The following is a 21,282-nucleotide window of genomic DNA, read 5'->3' on the forward strand; positions in this document are numbered from 1 at the left end:
GAGTTTTATTATTTATACAAAATTGCAATATTATTGGTTCTGTTAAAACTGCAATTTCATAAAATTTTTAAGCAATATAATTGAACTAGATATTGCAGGATGATCATTCCAACATTAAGTCAATTCAGGGGGTGTAATTGCACAAGCTAGATATGTCAACATGCCTGAAATTTACTGCAAATGGTTCATGTATCATCGCCTGTTTGAGGTGACGGGGTATCAGGTGGCTCCATTTATATGGACCTAATTATCTGTCTGACTTTTATAGCATTATACTGTCTCTGCTCGTCTACATGTCTGACCATCTAGAAGCCCTAAAATTAAGTTAAATGGATGCAAGCTATGTGGAGGTTTACTGTCTCTAAAATCTTTGTGTCATATAGCCTCGTAAGAAAAAAAACACATAGTAAAGTGTGCAGAGAGACACTAGGTTTCGATGATATAACTCCATAACCCCATATTCCCCACATGGGTACCAGCTGCCTTATCTCAACCTACTATAATGACACACATGTGCCTAGTTAATATGGACCCATCTATCTGTCCTGCTGCTCCCTATCCGCCGCTCTCCTGGTGTAGATATTGTTTGTCTACCTAAGATTTCAGCCAATTATTGCAAATATAACCAGCGTATTTATCCACAAATTTTGATTAAGGTATGATGACCCATTTCTTTTGCCAAATTGTTGCCTGGTTTCATCACCACAGGCTCAGGGTTATGGCAATGATGTGTGTGATGATGATTCCCGTTGGACCAGTCCTGCTTTTGATTTCCCAAGGTCCAGAAATCAGGTCAGAGGTCAGGGTCACACATCAAAGTCTTGCTCCAGGACACTATCACTCATAGCTGAACTTCACTCTACTTCCTTGTACCTGCACTCCCTGTCAGTTTTGAGAGTTAGCACTTACCTGCCAAACGAGTTCAGATCTAAATGCAGACTCTTGTCCTTCATCTCGTCTGTTTGTCTGCCTCGCCTGATAAAAGAGAAATTACATAAAATAATTCTTGGGGTGCAGAAGATCATCTTGAGGGTATCAGGTGCTTTGTGTGGCCCTATCCTAATGAGCCACATGTGACCAGTTAAAGAGGACCCATCTGATCTGCCCATTCGCCTCATTACCACCCAATACATATTAATGTCCAGAGTCACATCTTATACATACAACATACATATTCATAGCACACATGCAGGGTCATATATGTATCTTAATGACATGGACATAGCTGGTTCACTGGTGATATTTGCTTCTCTTCGTCTTTGTTTTGTTTGATTGTGGACAGCTGTGTGCTGCCCTTTTTGCTTTTATTGTATTTTGTTGTCATCATGTTAATGCATGGGGTTACGCTGAATTGCACTACTTTGAACAAAGTTCTTGACCCTTTTAGCTTATGCCTTGTTGAAATAAAGTAGTGTCTACTTGTGAGGATGTAATATCATCTTTTTTTCACCTTCAAATTCTGCCTGGAATTATATAATATATCCAGTATTTACTTGGAAAAACAAACAAAATAAATTATAATAAAAAAGTTTCACGATCTGAGAATGAGACTCGTAATACCTTTACGAGTTTGCCTACATTAGTACTACACAGTGTTGCTTTAATTGTGCGCCTTAAAGCATGCCCACTGTCCTCCCAAGTAAAGTGGCAGCACCTGTTCAGCTTCAAGGACTGTTGGTTGTAGGAAGGAGGTCGGGGCTGTCGGTCAAACAAAGTGGTGACTTACAAAAAAATATTGTTCTCTAAGGATCCTATGCAAGTAATTTTTACCCTTCATCCTAACAAAAGCTAAACCTAACTACAACACCTGCACTTTGGAAAATGGTCATTTGAGTCTGCTCTGTTCTGTCATTTGATGTTTTATGGTTCCAAAAGCCACTTAAGGCTGCAGCCCAATGGCCAAAATAGAGGATGGCAATGTACGTTTCTGCAAACCACAGATGTTTTAAATTTTACGCTTTCTTTTTAGGTTTAATTTTCAGTATTATATCTTGTGACAATGCTGTGCTAATAGTGTGGTTAGGTTTAGGCACAAAAATATGTCTCCTATCACCAAAAACACAGCTGGAAATACCCCAGGCATCCAGTGATTTCACACTTTGAAAATGTTGAAACACAGTATTGAACAGCAGTCACTCGCTTGGCAGCCTTCTTGCCTGTAACTCCACCAACAGATCAGGTTGTAAACATGTAATACAAACATGATATGGCACACATTGTAGAATTGTCAATATGGTACATATGACATGTACAAATGCGAACATATCAGTGGTTTGCCGAAACGTTAACTGCCAAAGATTTTTCTAGGAGCCTGGGCTGCACTGAAAACCAATTCAATTGGAAGGCAATGACAAAAGACATGCTTGTCACCTCTGTGTAACATCATATCAACATGAACAGCCTCACTATCAAGTACTGCAAGTGTTAGACAAGCAGGTGCATAATTAGAATGAAAAGGTGTCTCTTAAGGTTTTTTCCCAATGGGTCTTATTTAAAGACAACAAAACTAAAATAGTAAATTGGTGAAATCAAAGTCGGGGTCATCCATCACTGCCTTTATCTATCCAGTGTGACAGTTATGTTACTGTAAACTGCTTCTCTCTCTCTCTCTCTCTCTCTCTCCATACATTCAATACCCTGTTTGACCTTCCATTTGTCCTCTATAAGTGGTTTGTCTCTTTATTTTCCTCCGTTTTGCTCCTCTCTCTTTGTTTTTCTGTCTGTCTTTTCCACCACCTTCTGTTTTGTCTCCTCCCTCCTGCTCTGTATCCCTCTCTGTCAGTTTTTGTTTACAAACCCTTTCATCTGGATATTGCTTTATATGTAAAACCCTTCTGTTTGAATGGAGTTTTATTTAAAACCCTGTCATTTAAATAGCTCTTTAAAAGACAGAGGAATGAAAAGTCAACAAGGACCCTTCGATTGTGTCTCCTGACAGGACACAGACATGCACGCACACACACACACACACACACACACACATGCTCACACACCGCCTGCCTGTCTACATGCATCTGAGTCTATTATTATGCTAATGGTTCTCCAGTCTCCACATGTCCCCACAGCCTCTGCACACAATCTAACACACATACACACCCACACACACACCCACACAGATATATTTCGCTGAGCTCAGCAGTATAGCCGCACTCGCAGGCTCGCAGGAAAAATAACGAGGAGTGGACAATTTCACCATCATAGAAATGGACCAGATAGAATTGGAATTTCCTGGTGTGTCATCGATCGGTGGAGAAGAACAAGTGGTTTGAGAATCACGCTCAACTACCGCTGACAGATACCTTTCAATTTCTGCCTTGTTGCGCCTTTTTCTGCATTTGTCTCTCTGCAGCCAAGAAACTGTTATCTAAAAGCAGAAAAGGTTTTAATGGGGCGATAAAGGCTCTAAAACATAGATGTCATGCAGAATTAGGTGATTTTTTTACCACTAGGGGGCAGAAAGGGTCCAAAACAAGCATTTTTATTGCGGCATCTTTAAGATTATTGTGAGTCTAATGTCTAATTACATCCAGTTTACCCACAGTCTTAATGCCATGCCCCAGTAATGCTACACTGTGGGCTACCTAAGTGTTACATTTTGAAATTCTGCACAAGTGCATCCACCATCTTTGATAGCGAGGTTCGGCAACACCACTTGGACAAACCACATGGAGAACTACAGTCAAACCAGACAAAAATGTCAAGTTTACATTTGCATTAGGATGTGCGTGGTTCCCTGGTTTGCTGTCATAGTGTACTGTCCAAATATTTGGAGAAATGCATAGTTTCCTGCTAATTAAGCCCCTTTGAATTGGATTTGATTAAAAAAGAAATGTCTATGCTATAAGAGGCAACCACACATAATTTGCAATGTAATCACAATGATATACATGGAATATTCTTGGTTTTATTACAGTTATGTGAGTATTAAGTGTGTTGCTTTACCCATAACTGTTTAAGACCGCGGATGCACTTCAGATTCCACAGCTACTCACATCAGGTAAAAACACTCTCAAACAATGAGCTTAAAAACAATTAAAATCTACAAAAGCCTGAAGTGCTAGTTTGTTCATTCTCGTGGCTTGTGTAGGACATCCAATCGATTTGACCTTACACAGGAAAAAACAGCATTTAAAATAGAGCAGGTGCAACTCAAAATCAACTTCAAATGGAAATGTGATCTATTGATCCCATTTAAGAAACTCTCTTTGCTTTTGGAGCCTTTTTAAAGCCTCAGACTACATGTTCAAACAGCGTTCATGCTGTTAGCCCCCTTAGCTTATGATATTATAGTCCATCTGAGAGTGCATCAATGCATAAATACAGCAGGGATGGTAAGTGATGACCAGAGAGAAAGCACTTCACTACGCGCGCGCGCACACACACACACGCACGCACACACACACACTCAAGTTTTAAAAAAAGACACACTCACACTCAGAGACAGACTCTCTCAAACATTTATCAATGAACTATAAAAATAGGTTAACGCCAAGGACCTCAGTGAATAGAACTTACATAAACGCACACGTCACTATATTACATCACATCGCCTGTATGTGTATGAATGGGGGTAGGGCTTTGTGTGTGTGTGTGTGTGTGTGTGTGTGTGTGTGTTTGTGTGTGTATGAGAGAGATAGTTGCTGTCTACTGGCTGGAGGGAGATGTCTGTTTGCTTAAGTGTGTAGACATCAAAACAGTGCATCATCACTCTGCTCCATGTCTCTGTCCTCCGTCACACAAACATACACAAATGAGCAGTGTGTGACGTCCTGTGAGGCTCTGACATTGTCTCTGTGAGAGACCATTCAGTAAAAACACCTCAGTTACATTAACTTAACTCACTGGCTAATGCTGAGTCTGGACTTATGCATGGAAGATCTGATTGGCCCAGGGGGAGAGCAAATTTGCATAAAGGGAACTCAATTGGTCGACTGCAGTGTAAAATCATTGACCTGTGTTCAGTGCCACAAGAAGTTGGATTTCAGCGGTTGATCCGATGGTTCTCGGAAAGACTAAAATCATGTAGGTGGGAGGGTGTTTTTTTTCTTCCTGTTATCTGGTTGTTTCCCTGCCAGTTTACTCTACCTTTTCTTTTACAGGTTCAAGTTCTTGGTTCTTGTGTTCTATCATGAGCAGGTCCAATGCAGAGTGATTTTAAAAAATAATTGAATCTTTTCATCTAATTTGTATCTCTTGGTTGGTGGCTTTACTTACATGTTTAATTATTGTTCATCTACAATTATGAACAGAATGTTCATATTACGTCAAAGTCATCTACGCTGTGTGTTGCAGTGATAGCTAATGAAATTTGCCATGTTAAAAGGTGATATGGGTGATAGTCCAAAAATAGTGAGGACGTTATTTTTGTAGGCTAACCTGAAAGATAGTATCGCCCTGGTTTTCTCAACAAAAAGCCAATGAAATCTTTTGGAATTTAGGAATATTGCCAAAAATAAGCTCATTGGCAAATGCAAAATGTATGACACTTACATGTTTTGTTCAGCGGGATAATATCACAGATGGACACCACTTTTGTGACTTTAGAAGCGTAAGTGAAATTGCTAGAAGTAAAAAGTTGCATTAGGCTAGAAACTATACATTGCGGTTGGATGACTTAAACATCATGCCTTACTACACAATTACTATACATGTTTTCTTTAAACTGATCAAACTACAAGTTGTAAAGTTAGAGATTGAATAGTCTGTAACCAAAGTCCACCTATAAAGATGGACTAATGTGTAAATGAAATCTCTGCATTTCGGTGTGATGATGTTTAATGTCTGTGACAACCTGTCTGTATTCATTCAGCCCATTGTTAGCAACTGCCGTTCTTAAGACACATAAGCGCTTTACAATTAAATTGTGTGACATTTAATGGTGTATTTTTTGTTGTAGAACAAAACCTGTAAATATCTTAAGCCTTTGGTAACCACAGACCTTATTTCAGACATTTAACCAAAAAACAATTAAAAAAAAAAACAAAAAAAACACATTGATTTTGAGACAAGGGAACCGGATGTGCAAATGCCAACTGATCTCCAGGGTTTTCACCACTCTTTTTGTTTGGAGTATTTATATGACAGGTGTTCAGCTCTTACATACTGCACCTTTAAGTTGGATTAGTTCCAGTTTTTTTCACTGGAAATCATCTTCAATTGATACGTGGGAATTGAATACTGATCACATTATTCTTGATGTACCCGGTTACATCTAATTCATCACTCGCTGTGTGGATCATTCCCCCAGTGATCTATTTGGGAACCCCCCCAAAAAACTCCAGCTTGCTTTTTGATTTCATTGCCATAAGAAAATCAGCGTGAGCGCGCACTTAAAACTACCTCATTAAATCCCTGCCCGGCCATCACCGCGCGCCGCTGCTGGTCCCACAAGACAAGATGCTCTTTTTTTTTCTTCTTCTTCTTCTGATGAATAAAATGAAGCACTTCCTACCCTCCAGTCCCCCACCGTCTCTCTCTCTCTCTCTCTCTCGCCCTATAAAGCCGCAACAGCTGATCTCGCGCATCAGAACGAGCCGCAGCTCCGCACGCGCCGAGGAGAGGAGACAGACGAGAGAGGAGAGGAGGAGAGAGTGAGATAGAGAGAACGAGAGAAAGAGAGAGAGGAGCTGTTCTGGTCTTCCAACGCGGTTTTTCTAAGCAATATTTTTAAAAGGAACTGTGAGGACATTTTGGCCGACTGTCTCTAGAGAAGCTGAAGACGTTTTCTGGAGTGAACGGTCGTCTTCTTTTGGGTCTTCTTTTTTGTCTTTTAGCGCCCCGTCAACCATCGTTTTCTCGTTACCGCTTCAACTCGTTAACTCTGCACTTCTTTTCCGGTACACTTAACGGTTTGTTCTCGACAACAAATATCCAGATTGAGTTGACTCACCTGCTTGGGGATTTTTTTTCACCGGGGTGTGTTTTGCTTCGAGCTGAGGCATTTTCAAACTTCCTTCTTCTTCCTTCTTCTTCTTCTTCTTCTTCTTCCTTTCCCTGTGTGTGGTTGACTGTGGCGCGCGGAGAAGCAGGGAGCTGTCCGCGTGCTGAAAACGCGAAACCGGCAAAAGAGGCACGCGACGAAGTGTCCCGGGAGCTGTCCGCGTGCTGAAGACCAGAGGTTTGAACGTCCATCGGTCGTCTCTTGTTTTTTGAAGCGACGGAAGGAAACAAACAAACACTCAAACAAATAAACAAGAAGAAGGTGTCGTATTTACTTCTTTCCTCACCTTTCGTGTCAAAGTCGCAACAGCCAAAACAGGAATTTATTTATTTTTTATTTTTTATTTTGGACCTTTCAGAGCTCCACAGGTCTTCCACTGCCGAGTTGTCGGACTATTTTTTTGTTTTTATTTTTTTGGCCCCAAGGACCCTGAAATTATCTAACTCTATTTGACAAATCAGAACAAAGATTAATAGATATGGAGCTTATTAGGAACGATCTTTAAAAGACATGTCTCCTTTCCACTTTCGAGGCTGTTTGTTCTGAGGAAGCGTCTTTAGTAGCTGAACCCAGTCAGGGAGAACGTCCTAGTCAAAAATCAGAGTTTCACCTAGGGGCTTTTGGTCAACTTTGCATCGAAGACTGAAGAGAGAGAGAGTGTGTTTATTGTTTCAAGTACAGGACCGACTACTGTCCCATCATGCCTCGCTCTTTCTTGGTGAAGAAAGTGAAACTGGACGATTTCTCGGCTGCGGAGCTGGAGAGCTCGTATGGCCACAGCAGAAGAGAAGCACTCAGCCTGCGATTCCACCACCATGACAAAGGTTAGACACCCTCCTGCACACACACACACACACACACACACACACATGCGCGCGCGCACACACACAATGTCTACCATACATCTATCATCGAGGCTATTTCTTTATCCCCCGATTCAAAGCATTAGTCATGACTTTTTCTCAGAAGGATGAGGAAAAGGGAATTACAGGGTCAAACTCCGGTCACTGCCCAAAAATATACCAATCACAGGCGTTGAAATTCCCCTTTTCTTGCAAAGATTATATCCATGAAACAGTATCATGTGGAGAAGGAGATCAGAGAGATGGCTGGAAATGGGAAAATCTACGGTTTTAGTAAAACTTCTCTGAACCCCACATGCTCAGGGCTGTAAAAGAGACAAAAACTGTTGAAGTAATATAATGTAATGTATACTGACGCTTCTCAGAGGCAGGTCAGACATCAGGTCGAAGCCCCGGGGTCTTTCTCCAAGGTGGATTCTTGATGACTCAGTGGTTAAACTCAATCTATATGTGAATATGCCCCATGTAAAGACATCTTATATCACATCATATCATATCATGTCATATCATATGCACTCCCTTGAATAGGTTTTTCAGAATTAGAAATTACATTTATGATATAAAACATGTATGAAATGTATCAAAACGTGTGAATTTCTGAATGAAACTGCGTGAAATGGGTATTTTTGGCAAGGGCAGGCTCCCCGATCAAATGCCATGTTTCATGTTGTGCCAGCAAATTCATTAGTTTTTCAGTTTGACTGTACGCTGTAAATTTTGCATTTTGGCTTTCTGACATGATTTTTTAGTGCAAGTACTCCTGTTTTTTTCATCTTTGTAGCTTTTATCTCTTACCCTGCTGCTTAGATACACAGTACAGCAAACTCATAATTGACTTGCTAACAAGTTAACTTGTTAACAAGCCAAGTCGGAAAAAGATAGAAGACAGCCGATAAGCAACAGGGTGCCGGAGAGCTGAGATTTTTTGCTGAGAACCATGAGAAACGATTATGCTGATGCATTATGTCACCAGCACACATTCAGTGGGGTTCTCTGTTGTTCTGTTGCCCAGTAAATTATTCAAATCAGGTTGTTTCCAGCAGCTGCGAGTCTCTCTCCAAGATCCTGACAATATTGCACAGCTACATTGATGCTAAATGGTTCCCACGCCCTGTATAATCCTGGATACACAGGCAAAATACAATACAGAGCCAGTGAGAATGGGTCAGACGTTCAGTGGAAATATTCAGGTATTGATAAAATACTTTGCCTCACATTTCTGAACAGAAGCTGACCGTCTTGTAATTGCTCTTATTGGTTGTTTGAAAACCGCAGAAACGGGAGCCTTGTGCACTTAGAGCTTAGTACTTTAACAAAGCCTTTGTTTAGGTTTAAGCTGCATTAATAATTTAAAATTAAAACTCCTGGATCAAATTGCCAGTGTAAATGGGTTGCTTGCAGTCACAATCCCACCCAACAACTACATGTATATTACATGCATAAAGCTTTTTAGCCTCTTTTTTATCTCATTGTTTTGATTTATGGCACCTTTACTGTAACAAATAAGTGTCACTGGTCTCATCACCCCTGTTTTAAGCAGCATGTTAGCGCTGAGACAGACAAGCGTTCATTCAACACAATGATACGACCTGACTGATGTGTAACTGCTATGTTGGGGTAAACCTAAGCTGTCATTTTCTTTAGTTGGTGGCCCGACGGTCTCCAACACCACGTTAGTAAAGGTGTCATTTTTGCAGAGGCTCTGTCGAAATTCTGTGTTGTGCCTGAAGGCAGGCGTTAGTTGATGTTAGCTGACTCGATTTCTAAATAAAAGATAGATACTGTTGCTCTCACATCCTTTGGACCGTCATGGAAAAAATGACCCGAGTCCTTCATAAAGGAGGCCACAGAATAGCAGCATTAAACGACTTGAACAAACCAACCACAGGCTAGTGTAGACATGTCATGTTACAGTCCACTCAGACATGGTGATTAATAAATGCATGTCCACTCCATGTAACTTATTATTTCATGGAGCCCTTTCAATCAGATATAAAGCATCAAACATGCATTTCAGATGAATGAGATGTATACACCCCATGAAAAAAGACAAATTGGGCAACATGTTGTCCATATCACCGTTTATAAGGCATTAATTTGCCAAGGTTGTGTGTCTGTCAGCTTGTTTCTGCCCCCTGGTGGTGGAAATATTTTTAACGCAGCTTAAAAGAACTAGAGGGAAAATTGTCTCTGCCACAGGAGAGGGGGGAAGAGTGTAACACTGTCAGTACAGCAGGGTGGTTTTCACATTGTACCAAGGTCAAATGTGAGATGAAGAGATCCCAGGTGTTCTGATGACGGCGAGAACTGAGGAACATGCAGCAGCAGCAGCAGCAGCAGCAGCAGCAGTGCGGCAAACATGTTGAGACTGAGAATGCTTTCCCTTGTTATAAATATAACAGGAGTTTGACTGAAGCAACTGCAGCTTGTTGCACACGCACACAAATGCACACACGCACATGGGTGTGCACGCACCGCTGTGTTTCTGTCAACTCGGCACATTTCCCAGGCAGCCTGCACAGCTGAGTGCACAACATTGGAGACACACACACACACACACAGAAACACAGAGGGAGAGGAAGCAGTCAGTGACCTACAAGTGTCCAAAGCACACAAGTGTGTGTCAGTTACTGCTGGTTTGGATCAAAAATTAAATTGTAGCTCGCAGCTTTTCTCTCTTCCTCTGTCTGTCTCTCACTGCCTCTCCCTTTTGCTCTTTCTCTTTCTAATTTGCCGTATTTCAAAGATACATAAAAGAGGGATGGCTCTGGTTTGGCAGAGTATTTTAATCTTTAATAAGCATTTAGAACAGCTATCAGCTCTAATGCTGCTAAAGTGCTTTGAAATGAATACAGAGTTGACACAGCGAGACACAGACGGAGACAGTTGGAGGGAGAGAAAAAGACAAACAAACAGAGACGTTGTGATGTACAGCAATTACAATTCACAGGACAGGATCATGGAGAAAGCTTCTGCGAGAGATCCTTAGTAGCTTTACAGCAGAATAAACACAAACAGTGACAGAAGAGGTGACTTGATGAGCAGTGAATACCTTAGGGGAATAAAAGTGAATACGTTTTTTTGGCTGCACAAGACGTTCTCATCAGGAGCTAAACTCTGGTCACAAAGTCAGTTCTGAGTGAGCCTATCAAACACACTGGTGTGAGCATTACACTGCGACAATCGAGACTAAATAGTAGACGTAGCCTTAAATCTACATTCTTTTAATGGCCAGCAGGTTGCAACTCCACTGGGTACTAAAAGAAGACTGCTTGTATGTGTATTAATTTATAATGCCAGCAAACAGTTTCTTAACGAGTTTATGATCTCATTAGCTAGTTCGAAGTCTTTTCCAATACAGCGTTATGTGCATTTTGTAAGTTGCGGTGCAATTTAGAGGAAAACAGATGGTAAAGCATGGGTCTTGCATGGGTACCTCGTGAACGCCAAGTCTCAATCATGGTGTGTCCTCGGGCTCTCATTCAGATCCAGTCAGGATATCTTCCCCTGCTCCACCAGTTTTTGGTGTCCCCTAACCCCTTCCTTTACTCCACCACCACTATCTGGTCAAAATGTCTTGTCTACTAGACATATCAAAATTTAATGGGTCATTATTTATGCTTTGGGTGACTATAAAAGGCATTGTCTCCGTCAATGTTAAACCAACGTTCATGTATAAAAGATCTATTGGCTTCACACTGACAAATTACATTCATACAGGTATTATTAATAACACACTCTGAAAGAGGTGTTTCTGCATGAATGCTTTTGATACTTTCAGTACATTTTCTGGAGTTACATTTTGAACGTAGGACTATTTTAGAAGAGGACATACTTTATTAATCCCTCAGCACCTTGGCATCACAAGGGAGGTGACCTGGCACCTCTCCAGCTCTCCAGCTCTCCAGCTAGTTGCCCCAAGTAAAGTATGTACGCCATTAAGTAAATGATCTCTCAGCACCGCATGGCCTTAGCACGGAGAAATAAAAAGACAGGTTCCATTGGAGGGTTCCTTGAAGGGAAAGTAAGCAATGGCCCTTGAGCAAGGCAGTGTCTCCTCTAGTGTGTAGTTCTACTGGGAAGCTGCCAGATAATGAAGCTCTGCAACACCTAAATCTGTAGCTGTCCTTAGTCGACTTATTAAGGGTTAAAAATGAACACTTGGTCATGTTTCAAAGCATTTACTCATGCTCTATAAAACAGGACATGCACATATGCGGGCACAGGGCACACACACACACACACGCGCGCGCACACACACACACACACACACACACACACACACACACACAGTACTTTGTTCCAGAGTGCAATGATTGAATATTCATGATTCATGATTTTTTCTCTCTCTCTCCACCTCTCTTAGACTCTCTGGCCTCCCCCCTCTATTTTCTGTTTTCCACTTTTGCTCCGTCTCAATTCAATTCAGAACGTTAAATCATCGTGAGAGCGTTAAACACCATTGCCAAACCACCTAACCACAAACACCACCTCGTTCCCTCTGCCACAACTCTTTTTTTCCTTCACCGTTTCTTTCGTGCCATCTCTCATCTCGCTGTGCTTCTTCCCCCCCCCCGTCGATCTCTGTCTCTTGTTCTCATCGTATTATCGATCAACTTCTGAGCTTTTCTCAGAACTGCATCATGAAATCATATTACCAGCAATAGTATCTCCTCTGCTGCCTGTGTCTAAATGCTTGCAGAGTGCTAATTGAAATGGAGAGCTATTGATCGGCATAGATCCACAGGAGTCATGGCTGTGGGGTATTAGCTACCAGTCTCTCCTTGTGTCTGCTGGAGTTCAGCCTGTTGAGTGTAGAAGCCAATAATAGAAATAATGAAGTACCAGACATCACAACATGGCAACAAATAATTCATCAGATTTGTCAGGAGCTCTGCAAAAATAGGAATGTGTGAGTGTCAGGAAGAGCTGAAAGTTTACAGCCAATACTCAGTTACTGTGAAAGCAATCAGTTTCAGTGTGCCCTTGAGCAAAGCACCAGACTCCCAGCTGCGGTAATAGAGATGCTCTGTGCACAACAGTTGACATTTTGACAGCTCGGAGGTGCGACTGTGTGCAGCTGCAGCAACCTGTCAGGTGCAGTTGTTGAGAAGAGAGTGTGCTCACTGAACCCTCTTATGAAAAATAAAGATTTCCCACTGAGGGGAAAGTGTCTCCTCCTTGCTGGCAAAGACATAAAAGCACTTTACTGCCACTATAAATACCACAACCCTCTACTCCTTCTCCTTACTTCTGCTGCTGCTTTACACCATCTCCAAAAATGGTTATGTCTTAGACAAACCTCTCAGTGTGTTAGCGTGTCTGAAGAGTGGACTTGTGTCTCCTCTCGCAAACGAGAGTTGATCCTAAAGCGCAATGCTCATGTTGTTAATGTGATCCTGGGCGGTCCATTTGATATTTACGTAAAAGCAGAGACGCGAGGCTGTAATCAGTAATATTATCAGAAGACAACATGTGAAGCAGCGCTCTGAATAATGAATGAACTTGAACGAGTTTTGATTTGTGGCCTGTGTTTTTACAATTATATGAAATCTTTTAATTGTAGCAGTGGATACTCGGAGCCCCCGGGGTTCCTGATGAGGATGATAGTAGAGTAAGTCTGTAGCACTCATAAAGCTGCTCTGTAAAGATCTCCATTTTTAGTTGATAGTTACATTGATATTACTTGTTGTGCCATTCAGTTTTAGTAATTATGTAATAGACTTTTTTATTTCTTTTACTGTCATGATACAGCATACAAGCTAGATATTTGGATTATTTGCTCTACAAATGATACCTACATTTATACTTGAAATCCCTCCTAAACAGGAACAATTGTAACTTAAAGGATTAGACCTTTAACATGTATTCCTTATATTGGTATCACTTGTGTGTCTGATAGTCAGCAAGTCAGACTGAAAAATGGGTGTACAGACAGTTGCCTTTGAACAAATAATAGCCTATAAACTTTTATATGAATTCATGTTTTGTTTACAACTCAATACAATTTGAAGTTGATTTATTTCTATGAGTTTGTCAAGCATATTAAACATCAAATAACTGAGGTAATTGCACATTCTTGTTGGATGGGATGTGATTTAAATTATCTGCTCCTTTATCCCTGTTTACAATTATTACCACAATGTGTTAAAAAAATGGAATTAAAATGTATTATCGGGCGCACCTAAATTATGTGCTGGTGCACCAGTGCAACCGGTGTATAAAGATGACTTCTGCAGAGTGGCTACTAGTCTTCCTGAGGTCCCTCATAGCATTTCAACCACAAAAATGTAAATGAATATAATGCTGTATAAACAAGGTGAAACAATAGAGTGCAAATTGAAAAACTGAAAAAAATAGCATTACACATAACACAAGGAACCACAACAACAATCACAATAAAAAATAAAACACAAATTGTAAAAAAAAAAAAAAGGAATACATTTAGAAAAATAGATGCAGCCAATCAAAAAGGCACCTAAACTTGAACCCTAATATACAGAGGCAGCAGAAAAAAGTACTATCTTGTGCAATGTGAGAGAGGAAAAGTATATTTTTACAGGACTTTGTCAACTTAATAGGATACTGAAATAGTCACTCTTTGAAAAAAGCAGCTTTGTTTCTGTGTCATTTTTCTCACAGTCATTCAGCTTCCCTGTAAAGATTTCCGAACCAATCAGTTTTCAATTTCCAATCAATCCCCCTGTCACGGTCAAATGATTAACCTCTTCCTGTCTCTCTCCTCAGGCTACGTCAGCGATTATCTGAGTCCATCTCCCTATGATGATGTGGTGGGAAGTGACTCATCTGTCATCTCTAAAGTACCCTCCCATAGCCCTTCATCAATCATCTATGGCAGCATCAATGACACCTATTCTGATATCCATGGCGACATCCATGGCGATATCCATGGCGATTCGGACCAGCCGGACAGCCCGCGGTCTGAGGTATCGTCATCGGCTGGTGGATACATCAACGGGGATGCGGCCGTTAGCGAGGGCTACACAGTGGACGCGTTTTTCATCATGGACGGACGATCGCGGAGGAAAGCTGCGGCGAACCCCAGAGGAACCGCCCAGAGGCACACCTGCAGCGAGTGCGGCAAAACCTACGCCACGTCCTCCAACCTGAGCCGGCACAAGCAGACGCACAGGAGCATAGACAGCAAGATGGCCAAGAAGTGCCCCACATGTGGGAAAGTCTACGTTTCCATGCCTGCGATGGCCATGCACCTGCTAACCCACGACCTCAAGCACAAGTGCGACGTGTGCGGCAAGGCGTTCAGCCGACCGTGGCTGCTGCAGGGCCACATGCGCTCACACACGGGCGAGAAGCCGTTCGGGTGCGCGCACTGTGGCAAAGCGTTCGCCGACCGGTCGAACCTGCGCGCTCACATGCAGACGCACTCAGCCTTCAAGCACTACAAGTGTAAACGCTGCGACAAGACGTTTGCACTCAAGAGTTACCTGAACAAGCACTACGAGTCGGCGTGCTTCAAGGGGGCTTTCTCCCCGATGAGCTCAGTGGATGAATGATGGATTCAGAAAAGTTGACTGGAGTTTTCTTTAGTTTATTTTAATCAAATTTTAACGGCCTCACTCCCTGCAATTCCTGCTTTTCCCAAGAAGAAGCCCAGTATGCCTGAGCACTGCAAGGGAGGAGTGTTTCCTCTGCAAGGATCATGAGGCAAATGACAAAAATAGATTGAGGTGATTTTTATCAATCCCTCTTTTGTCTCCTCTTCCCTCATCTGGAAGTGGTGTGAGAAGTTCTTGATGCCTGATTTAGATTGCCACCTGCTTCGATAAGTCCCCTACTGAGACTGTTTTGCGTATCTGTGAAGATAAATAAAGCACAGCACATCTAGCTCATCATTTTTGAAGATCTAGATCTATTTATGTCCATATCTATCCTCATTCCTCTTTTTTTTTGTTTCAACACATGGCGAAACAACACTGAAGCACAAGTCCTCTCCCGTCTTTCAGGAGTTTAACGCATAAATCACATCTTCAGTTTTCTTGCAAAGAGGTTCAACAAACTTTCGTATTTTTCTGGAAAAACAAACATTCATAATCTGAGGATACAGCTGGCTCCCTGCTTTTAGTGAAAATGACAATGAATTGAAAAAAGAAGGAAATAAAGCATCAAACAAAGAAGGCAAACATTCTTTGTCTGCTGACACACCCACACTGAACTGTGAAGTAGATATGATGTAGGAACCTGCCATGACATGGTGGCCATGGCAAAGTATACCGTTTTAGTTGGGATATAATCAATTTTTTTTTTTTACCAATGTCTTCAAGCTGTTTCCTTTTTTAAGTTATTTTAGGCATTTGTGATTTTCTTGGCAGTAAACAGTGGAAAGTGAGAGGAAAGTAGGGAGACAAACTGGACTTCCATGGCTGAAAACTCCCACTGAGCCACCACCAGGGTACTCCTTAACAAACAGTGTTTTCCTATAACCTAAATCTGATGTTATTTATTTTTACTTGTTGAGGATGCAGACATTAAAAATGTCCGGATTTTCCTCAAAAGGTCAAACCTTTCTCAAGTGTTGCAAGCTAGTGTTTTTGTTGCCAGTGGGCCACACAGTGTTCAGCTTTGAGATCTTTTTTTAAGTGTCTATTTATTGCCTAATTTATTTATGTATTTATTTTTGTAGATGTATTGATTTTGCACTTTAATTTGTTATATTTTGCCTTTGTTACAAATATGCCAAAGCATTTGACACTTTCTAATTACCGAATACCTTTTTACTTTTGTCCGCCACTTTAATTATGAAAAAACGTACTGCATGCAAAAAATAACAATAGCCTAATAATAATGGAATCTATGCCAATTTTATGAATCTTTGGGATACTTTGCCAAACCTCTTAGATAACAGGCAAATTAAGCAAATTTCTGTCTTGGGGCAATATTTCATTCATATCCAATAGAGCAATAATGCATGATATTTTTTGAAGAGACGTGAGTCATAACTGCTTGTAACATCTTGATTTTTTTTCAAGTACCACTATTCTATGTAGTTATGAGAAATGAAATTTCAGGGAGTTAGCAAACCAAGTTAGTGTTGAATACGGAGGGTTGGGTTTAGAGCTCTGTATTTAGAGGAGCTGCGACACTGTTGTGAGGTTTTGAGGCTTCCTCTAGTGACTGTTAAGTGTTTGAACAGATCAGATTAGCAAGAGCAGGGAATCAGTTTTCCAATTTTGTCCAATTTCTGCTGATTTAGTATGTAATATTATACAAAACAATTGCCTCCGAGTTATAATTCGATCCTGGCGTCATTAGTTTGTTGGGGCTTCCAGGGATTTCACACAAATGGCTCAACTCCTCTAGGTGGAGGGCTTTGGGTTGGGTCGGGACGGGTCTTTTTGTACATGGTTTATGCACTGCCTGCCTCGTATTATTATTCTAAAATATTGTAGAAAGTAGAAGGTACTACTGTAGGCCTCTGGTGCTGAAACATGGATGAAAACACAAACCCAGAACAAGAGCAGTTTTGAGTTTGGTTCTTTGTATGCTCCTGGTGTTAATCGAATAGGTGTAACGCAACTTCCCAACAGCTGTGGTGCTGAACGAGGGGCTGTTTGACCCCAGTAGTCCTTATGCAGGTTTCTGCTTGATGTTTCTGTGGAAGCCCATCTCCGCCAGTTAAAGAAGTAAATGAATAAACACTGAATAAATTCCATGGTTAGTCATAATTATGAGATAGAAAGTCAACATGTTTTATTTTTAAGTAATTGTTATTTTGATATTATATCAGAATTGTGATTTTTTTTTTAAATCTCAATTTTGACTTTTTTCTTTCTCATAATCTAACTTTTCATCTCATAATTATAATTCTTATCTTAAAATCATGACCTTTATCTGTGAATTGATACTTTTTATTCTGTGATTATGACTTTTTAGTGCATAATTATGACTTTTTATCCCATAATAATAATATTGACTGTTTTTCTTTTTATCTATCTATCTATTAATTATGAATTTCTCATATTTTTGACTTTTTTTTAATCTCATAATTTTAACTTCAAATGTCAATTTTGGCTTTTTATCGAATAATTATCTTAGTTTCACCTTTTTTTTCTTTAACTGGCAGAAATGGGCTTCCATAGGTTTATGTCAGAGTGATGATGAAGATAAAATTCCCTCAGCGAGCTCTCTTCACAGTTTGAATCCCATCAAAAGATCTCATTTAACTCTTTGCCTTCACGAAAGAAGTTAATTCGCAAACTCCATGTGAGCTGACAACACTTCTCAAATTCACAGTTCCAGATTGTCTTTCTTTCCACCATCTCTGGCTGTTGTGAGGTTGTTGTGGCGATCCCCAATGCAATTATAAGAATTGTTGAGAAAGAAGAGAAGACACATGGTCAATATTTCAGCACCAGAGTGCATCAACAAACACTTAGATTCTACTATGAACTACTGTAGCCTACTATAGCCACAAGCTAGTTTACCTATTCTTATATAAATAAAAGCACTTCCTCTTACGAATTATATCTTACAACGTTTCTTTGTTTTGTTTTTCTTCAAAGATAGTAGCACAACGAAAGAGTTTAGATTCAGGTAGACAATGCCTTGTATGTAGAAATAACAACCTCTTTCTCCTTTTTCTACTATGATGAATCAAAGGTAAAAACAATAGCAGAACAACAAAGATGCTCTGATAACACAACCTGTGTTGTCCTTAAATTAACACATAAAGATATGCTTAAAAATGACACGTGGTATAAATCAACACCTTGGTAATAGTCGTGTCATTTTTCAACATATTTGTGTGAGAGCATCTTCACCACACCTTTTTTTAAGAGCAAATGAAAACTCGACTATTTTGCGGCAAGAGGCCTTGTAAATAAGCACTGATGAGACTTTGGAGTCCAATTATTTCTACAGAACTGTATAGAGTGACAGTGATGATGATGATGATGATGCTGATGATGATGAAGGTGATGTTTTTTTTTCTGGAGCTTCCTGCTTTGTTTTGAGTTCTTCCTCTGAGGGTTTTTTTTTTTTTCGGGACCTTCAGTGGCGGTTTGAAACAATGTAAAGCACAAAGACAACACTGGGCATTTTGTTTCACTTCCTAAATAAAAACTAGTTTAAAAACAAAAGCCGTGTCCTGTTTTCTTTTTTTTTTCACATCAGTTTCTGCTCTTAGCATGCTGACGTTCACCAATTAGCAATGAAAGTGCAAAACAAACACAAACTACAGTTGAGGCTGATGGGGATTTGATCATAAATCAAAGTATAGGACAAATTTCAGTTTTGAATTTTGACAGGGTCACTAGAATTACAACGCCTCATGAGGGACGCCTGAATGTCTCAACCTAGTTTCATGTCAATTAAATCCTGAGTTAAAGGGATATTCCAGCGTAAATTTAATCCATGGTCCAACACACTGTGACGCCGAGTAAGACCCCCCCTCGAGAGATTAAGTATTTCAACCCCTAGCTTATGTACTTTTAGCAACCTCTGCATGATAACGATACACTGCAGTCTATGCCTCCACCAAGAATCCGCCATCAAAAAGCCACTCAGCCACAAATAATGCTCAGAACAGCACCAAACTTCAGCAACAGTACAAATAGGGTCCCAGCACAAAGTTCGAGGCATCAAACATCTGCTACCTTTGCCGGATTTATATTTAAAAGACAACACAACTCACCGCTCTCCTGCAGCAGCTTGCTCGTTGTGGGGAAGCCCTGACGAGTCGATTACCGAGTACAGTAGAGTTCCGCAGCTCAAGGATGAAAATGTATGATTATTATTCCATGGAAATGCAATCAAAGTTCATATGTGTCTTACCTACCAGTTTATAACAGTTATTATCGAGAGCTGACAGGGAAAAGAGCAAAATTGAGCATTTCTAACTGCACTCGATAATCGACTTGTCGGGGCTTGTGGGGCCCACAACGAGCAAACTGCTGCAGGTGAGTGGTGAGTTGTGTTCTCTTTTCAATAGAAATCCATCTGGAATATCCCTTTAATGAGACTTTTCACTACAAATGTTAACCTAGTGGTGGCACTAGAAGGAAAACAGGGTCAACAAAGTCAGGACGATTAATCATCTGGGGACCATGAATATCTGCACTAAGTGACGCACCACAGAGAAAAGCATGGTCGCATCACGTTTTATTTTCTCATAAGCTGAGTACAAGTCAAGATGAGCACACTGACTTTCATGTGTAAAATCAGTGCAGTGACCCTTTAAAAAATGCATTTATGACTATGTATATAAGGGCTGCACCGCGTCCTTCAGAATGATCTTTACAAGGTGTGTACATGACCTGGAGAGCTGTGAAGCAACGAGGACGGTTTCAAAAGACCCCTCCAATGCAGCGAGCTCTGTAGCACAAATGAATCATTAGCATTTTGATGAGTCATCATGTTAAGAGTCACGCAGTTAATAACAGTAGAATAATTTGTAAAAGTTTAATAAGCGTTGTTGATGTTTTTTTGGCCCCTGTGCTTTCATTACTCAGTAAACGGTTAATTAGTGTTTTGTAAAACATTCATTAAGACGATTCGCCTCAAGTGTAAAAAACTGCCACCGATGATTGTTTACAGTGCTTCCTCCTCTCTCCCCGCCGCTCTCCCTCGCTTGTTTTGCCCCGTGGCGACTGTGCAGAGGTCAAAATCTCCAAGTGACTCTGTGCGTGTGTGTGTGTGTGACATTTTAATTGCTTGTGTGTGGTCTCTCACATGAACAAGGAAGCCGATGTCAGGGGCAATGTCTTTAACCTTGATAAGCCTGTGACACAATGCGTGTATGTGTATCTACTGTATGTGTGAATGTGAATATTTTGCTCTGAATGGAATGAATCCATTTTAATTTGCAGTATCATCGTGCACTTAGACGTTCAGACTGTAAATATGGATATGAAAGCCATTTTGGTGTGATACATTAAACCGAACGTAATAAAGTCTAGCAGTATGCTATTTTAACGACGTGATAAACGTAATGAGATGTCGCTCTTGTTGATGATAGTAATGGCTTCCCTGCCCCTTCTATCAGTGATCTGTAATCATTTACACGGTGATACGAAACCTTTTAAAACCATGTAAGTTAATTAAACTCCACGGTTACGTAAAAAAGCCTCTACATTCAGCAGCATAACGACAAAAAATATACAACGTGTACAGTGAATGTGTGTGAAACACACGGATTATAAATTGTCGTCAGCTGCTTTCATCATTTGTGCACAGTTTCCCTGAGTGTGCGCACGTTTTCTTGGAGGTGCAAGTCTAGTTTTATTCAATTACATCCTTTAAAGGAAAATAATAAAAGAAGGCCAATAAAACTGCAGCCGTTTCCAGCCATAGTTGGTTTTGATTTATTGTAATTTCTTTACACGGAGCTTGTTGTACCAAAGAAAATGTGGCGATAGAGGCAACATTTTTCAAAGACAGCATAAGAAAGCAGGGTAATTTTTTTTACAAGTCTTCAAACGCATCTGCTTGTTCATAGGTACA

General features: G+C 40.6%; 1 protein-coding gene across 1 annotated transcript; it reads left to right on the forward strand.

Annotated features, from left to right (window-relative positions):
• Nucleotides 1-6,373: 6,373 nt before the first annotated feature.
• LOC115579468 (transcriptional repressor scratch 1-like) lies at nucleotides 6,374-18,858 on the forward strand. The gene is made up of 2 exons (XM_030413011.1): nucleotides 6,374-7,764; nucleotides 14,551-18,858. Exons 1-2 carry the CDS (start codon nucleotides 7,641-7,643, stop codon nucleotides 15,336-15,338), a joined length of 912 nt encoding a protein of 303 aa, XP_030268871.1. The 5' UTR covers nucleotides 6,374-7,640; the 3' UTR covers nucleotides 15,339-18,858.
• Nucleotides 18,859-21,282: the final 2,424 nt, after the last annotated feature.

This window comes from Sparus aurata, chromosome 3 (assembly GCF_900880675.1).
Source record: "Sparus aurata chromosome 3, fSpaAur1.1, whole genome shotgun sequence".
Lineage (NCBI taxonomy): Eukaryota > Metazoa > Chordata > Actinopteri > Spariformes > Sparidae > Sparus > Sparus aurata.

What these genes read in the sequence shown, in the direction of transcription:
- LOC115579468 (XM_030413011.1), top strand. Translation starts at nt 7,641, where the DNA reads ATGCCTCGCTCTTTCTTGGTGAAGAAAGTGAAACTGGACGATTTCTCG. An exon ending in ATTCCACCACCATGACAAAG is followed by an intron (nt 7,765 to 14,550) that starts GTTAGACACCCT and finishes CTCTCTCCTCAG; the next exon opens with GCTACGTCAGCGATTATCTG.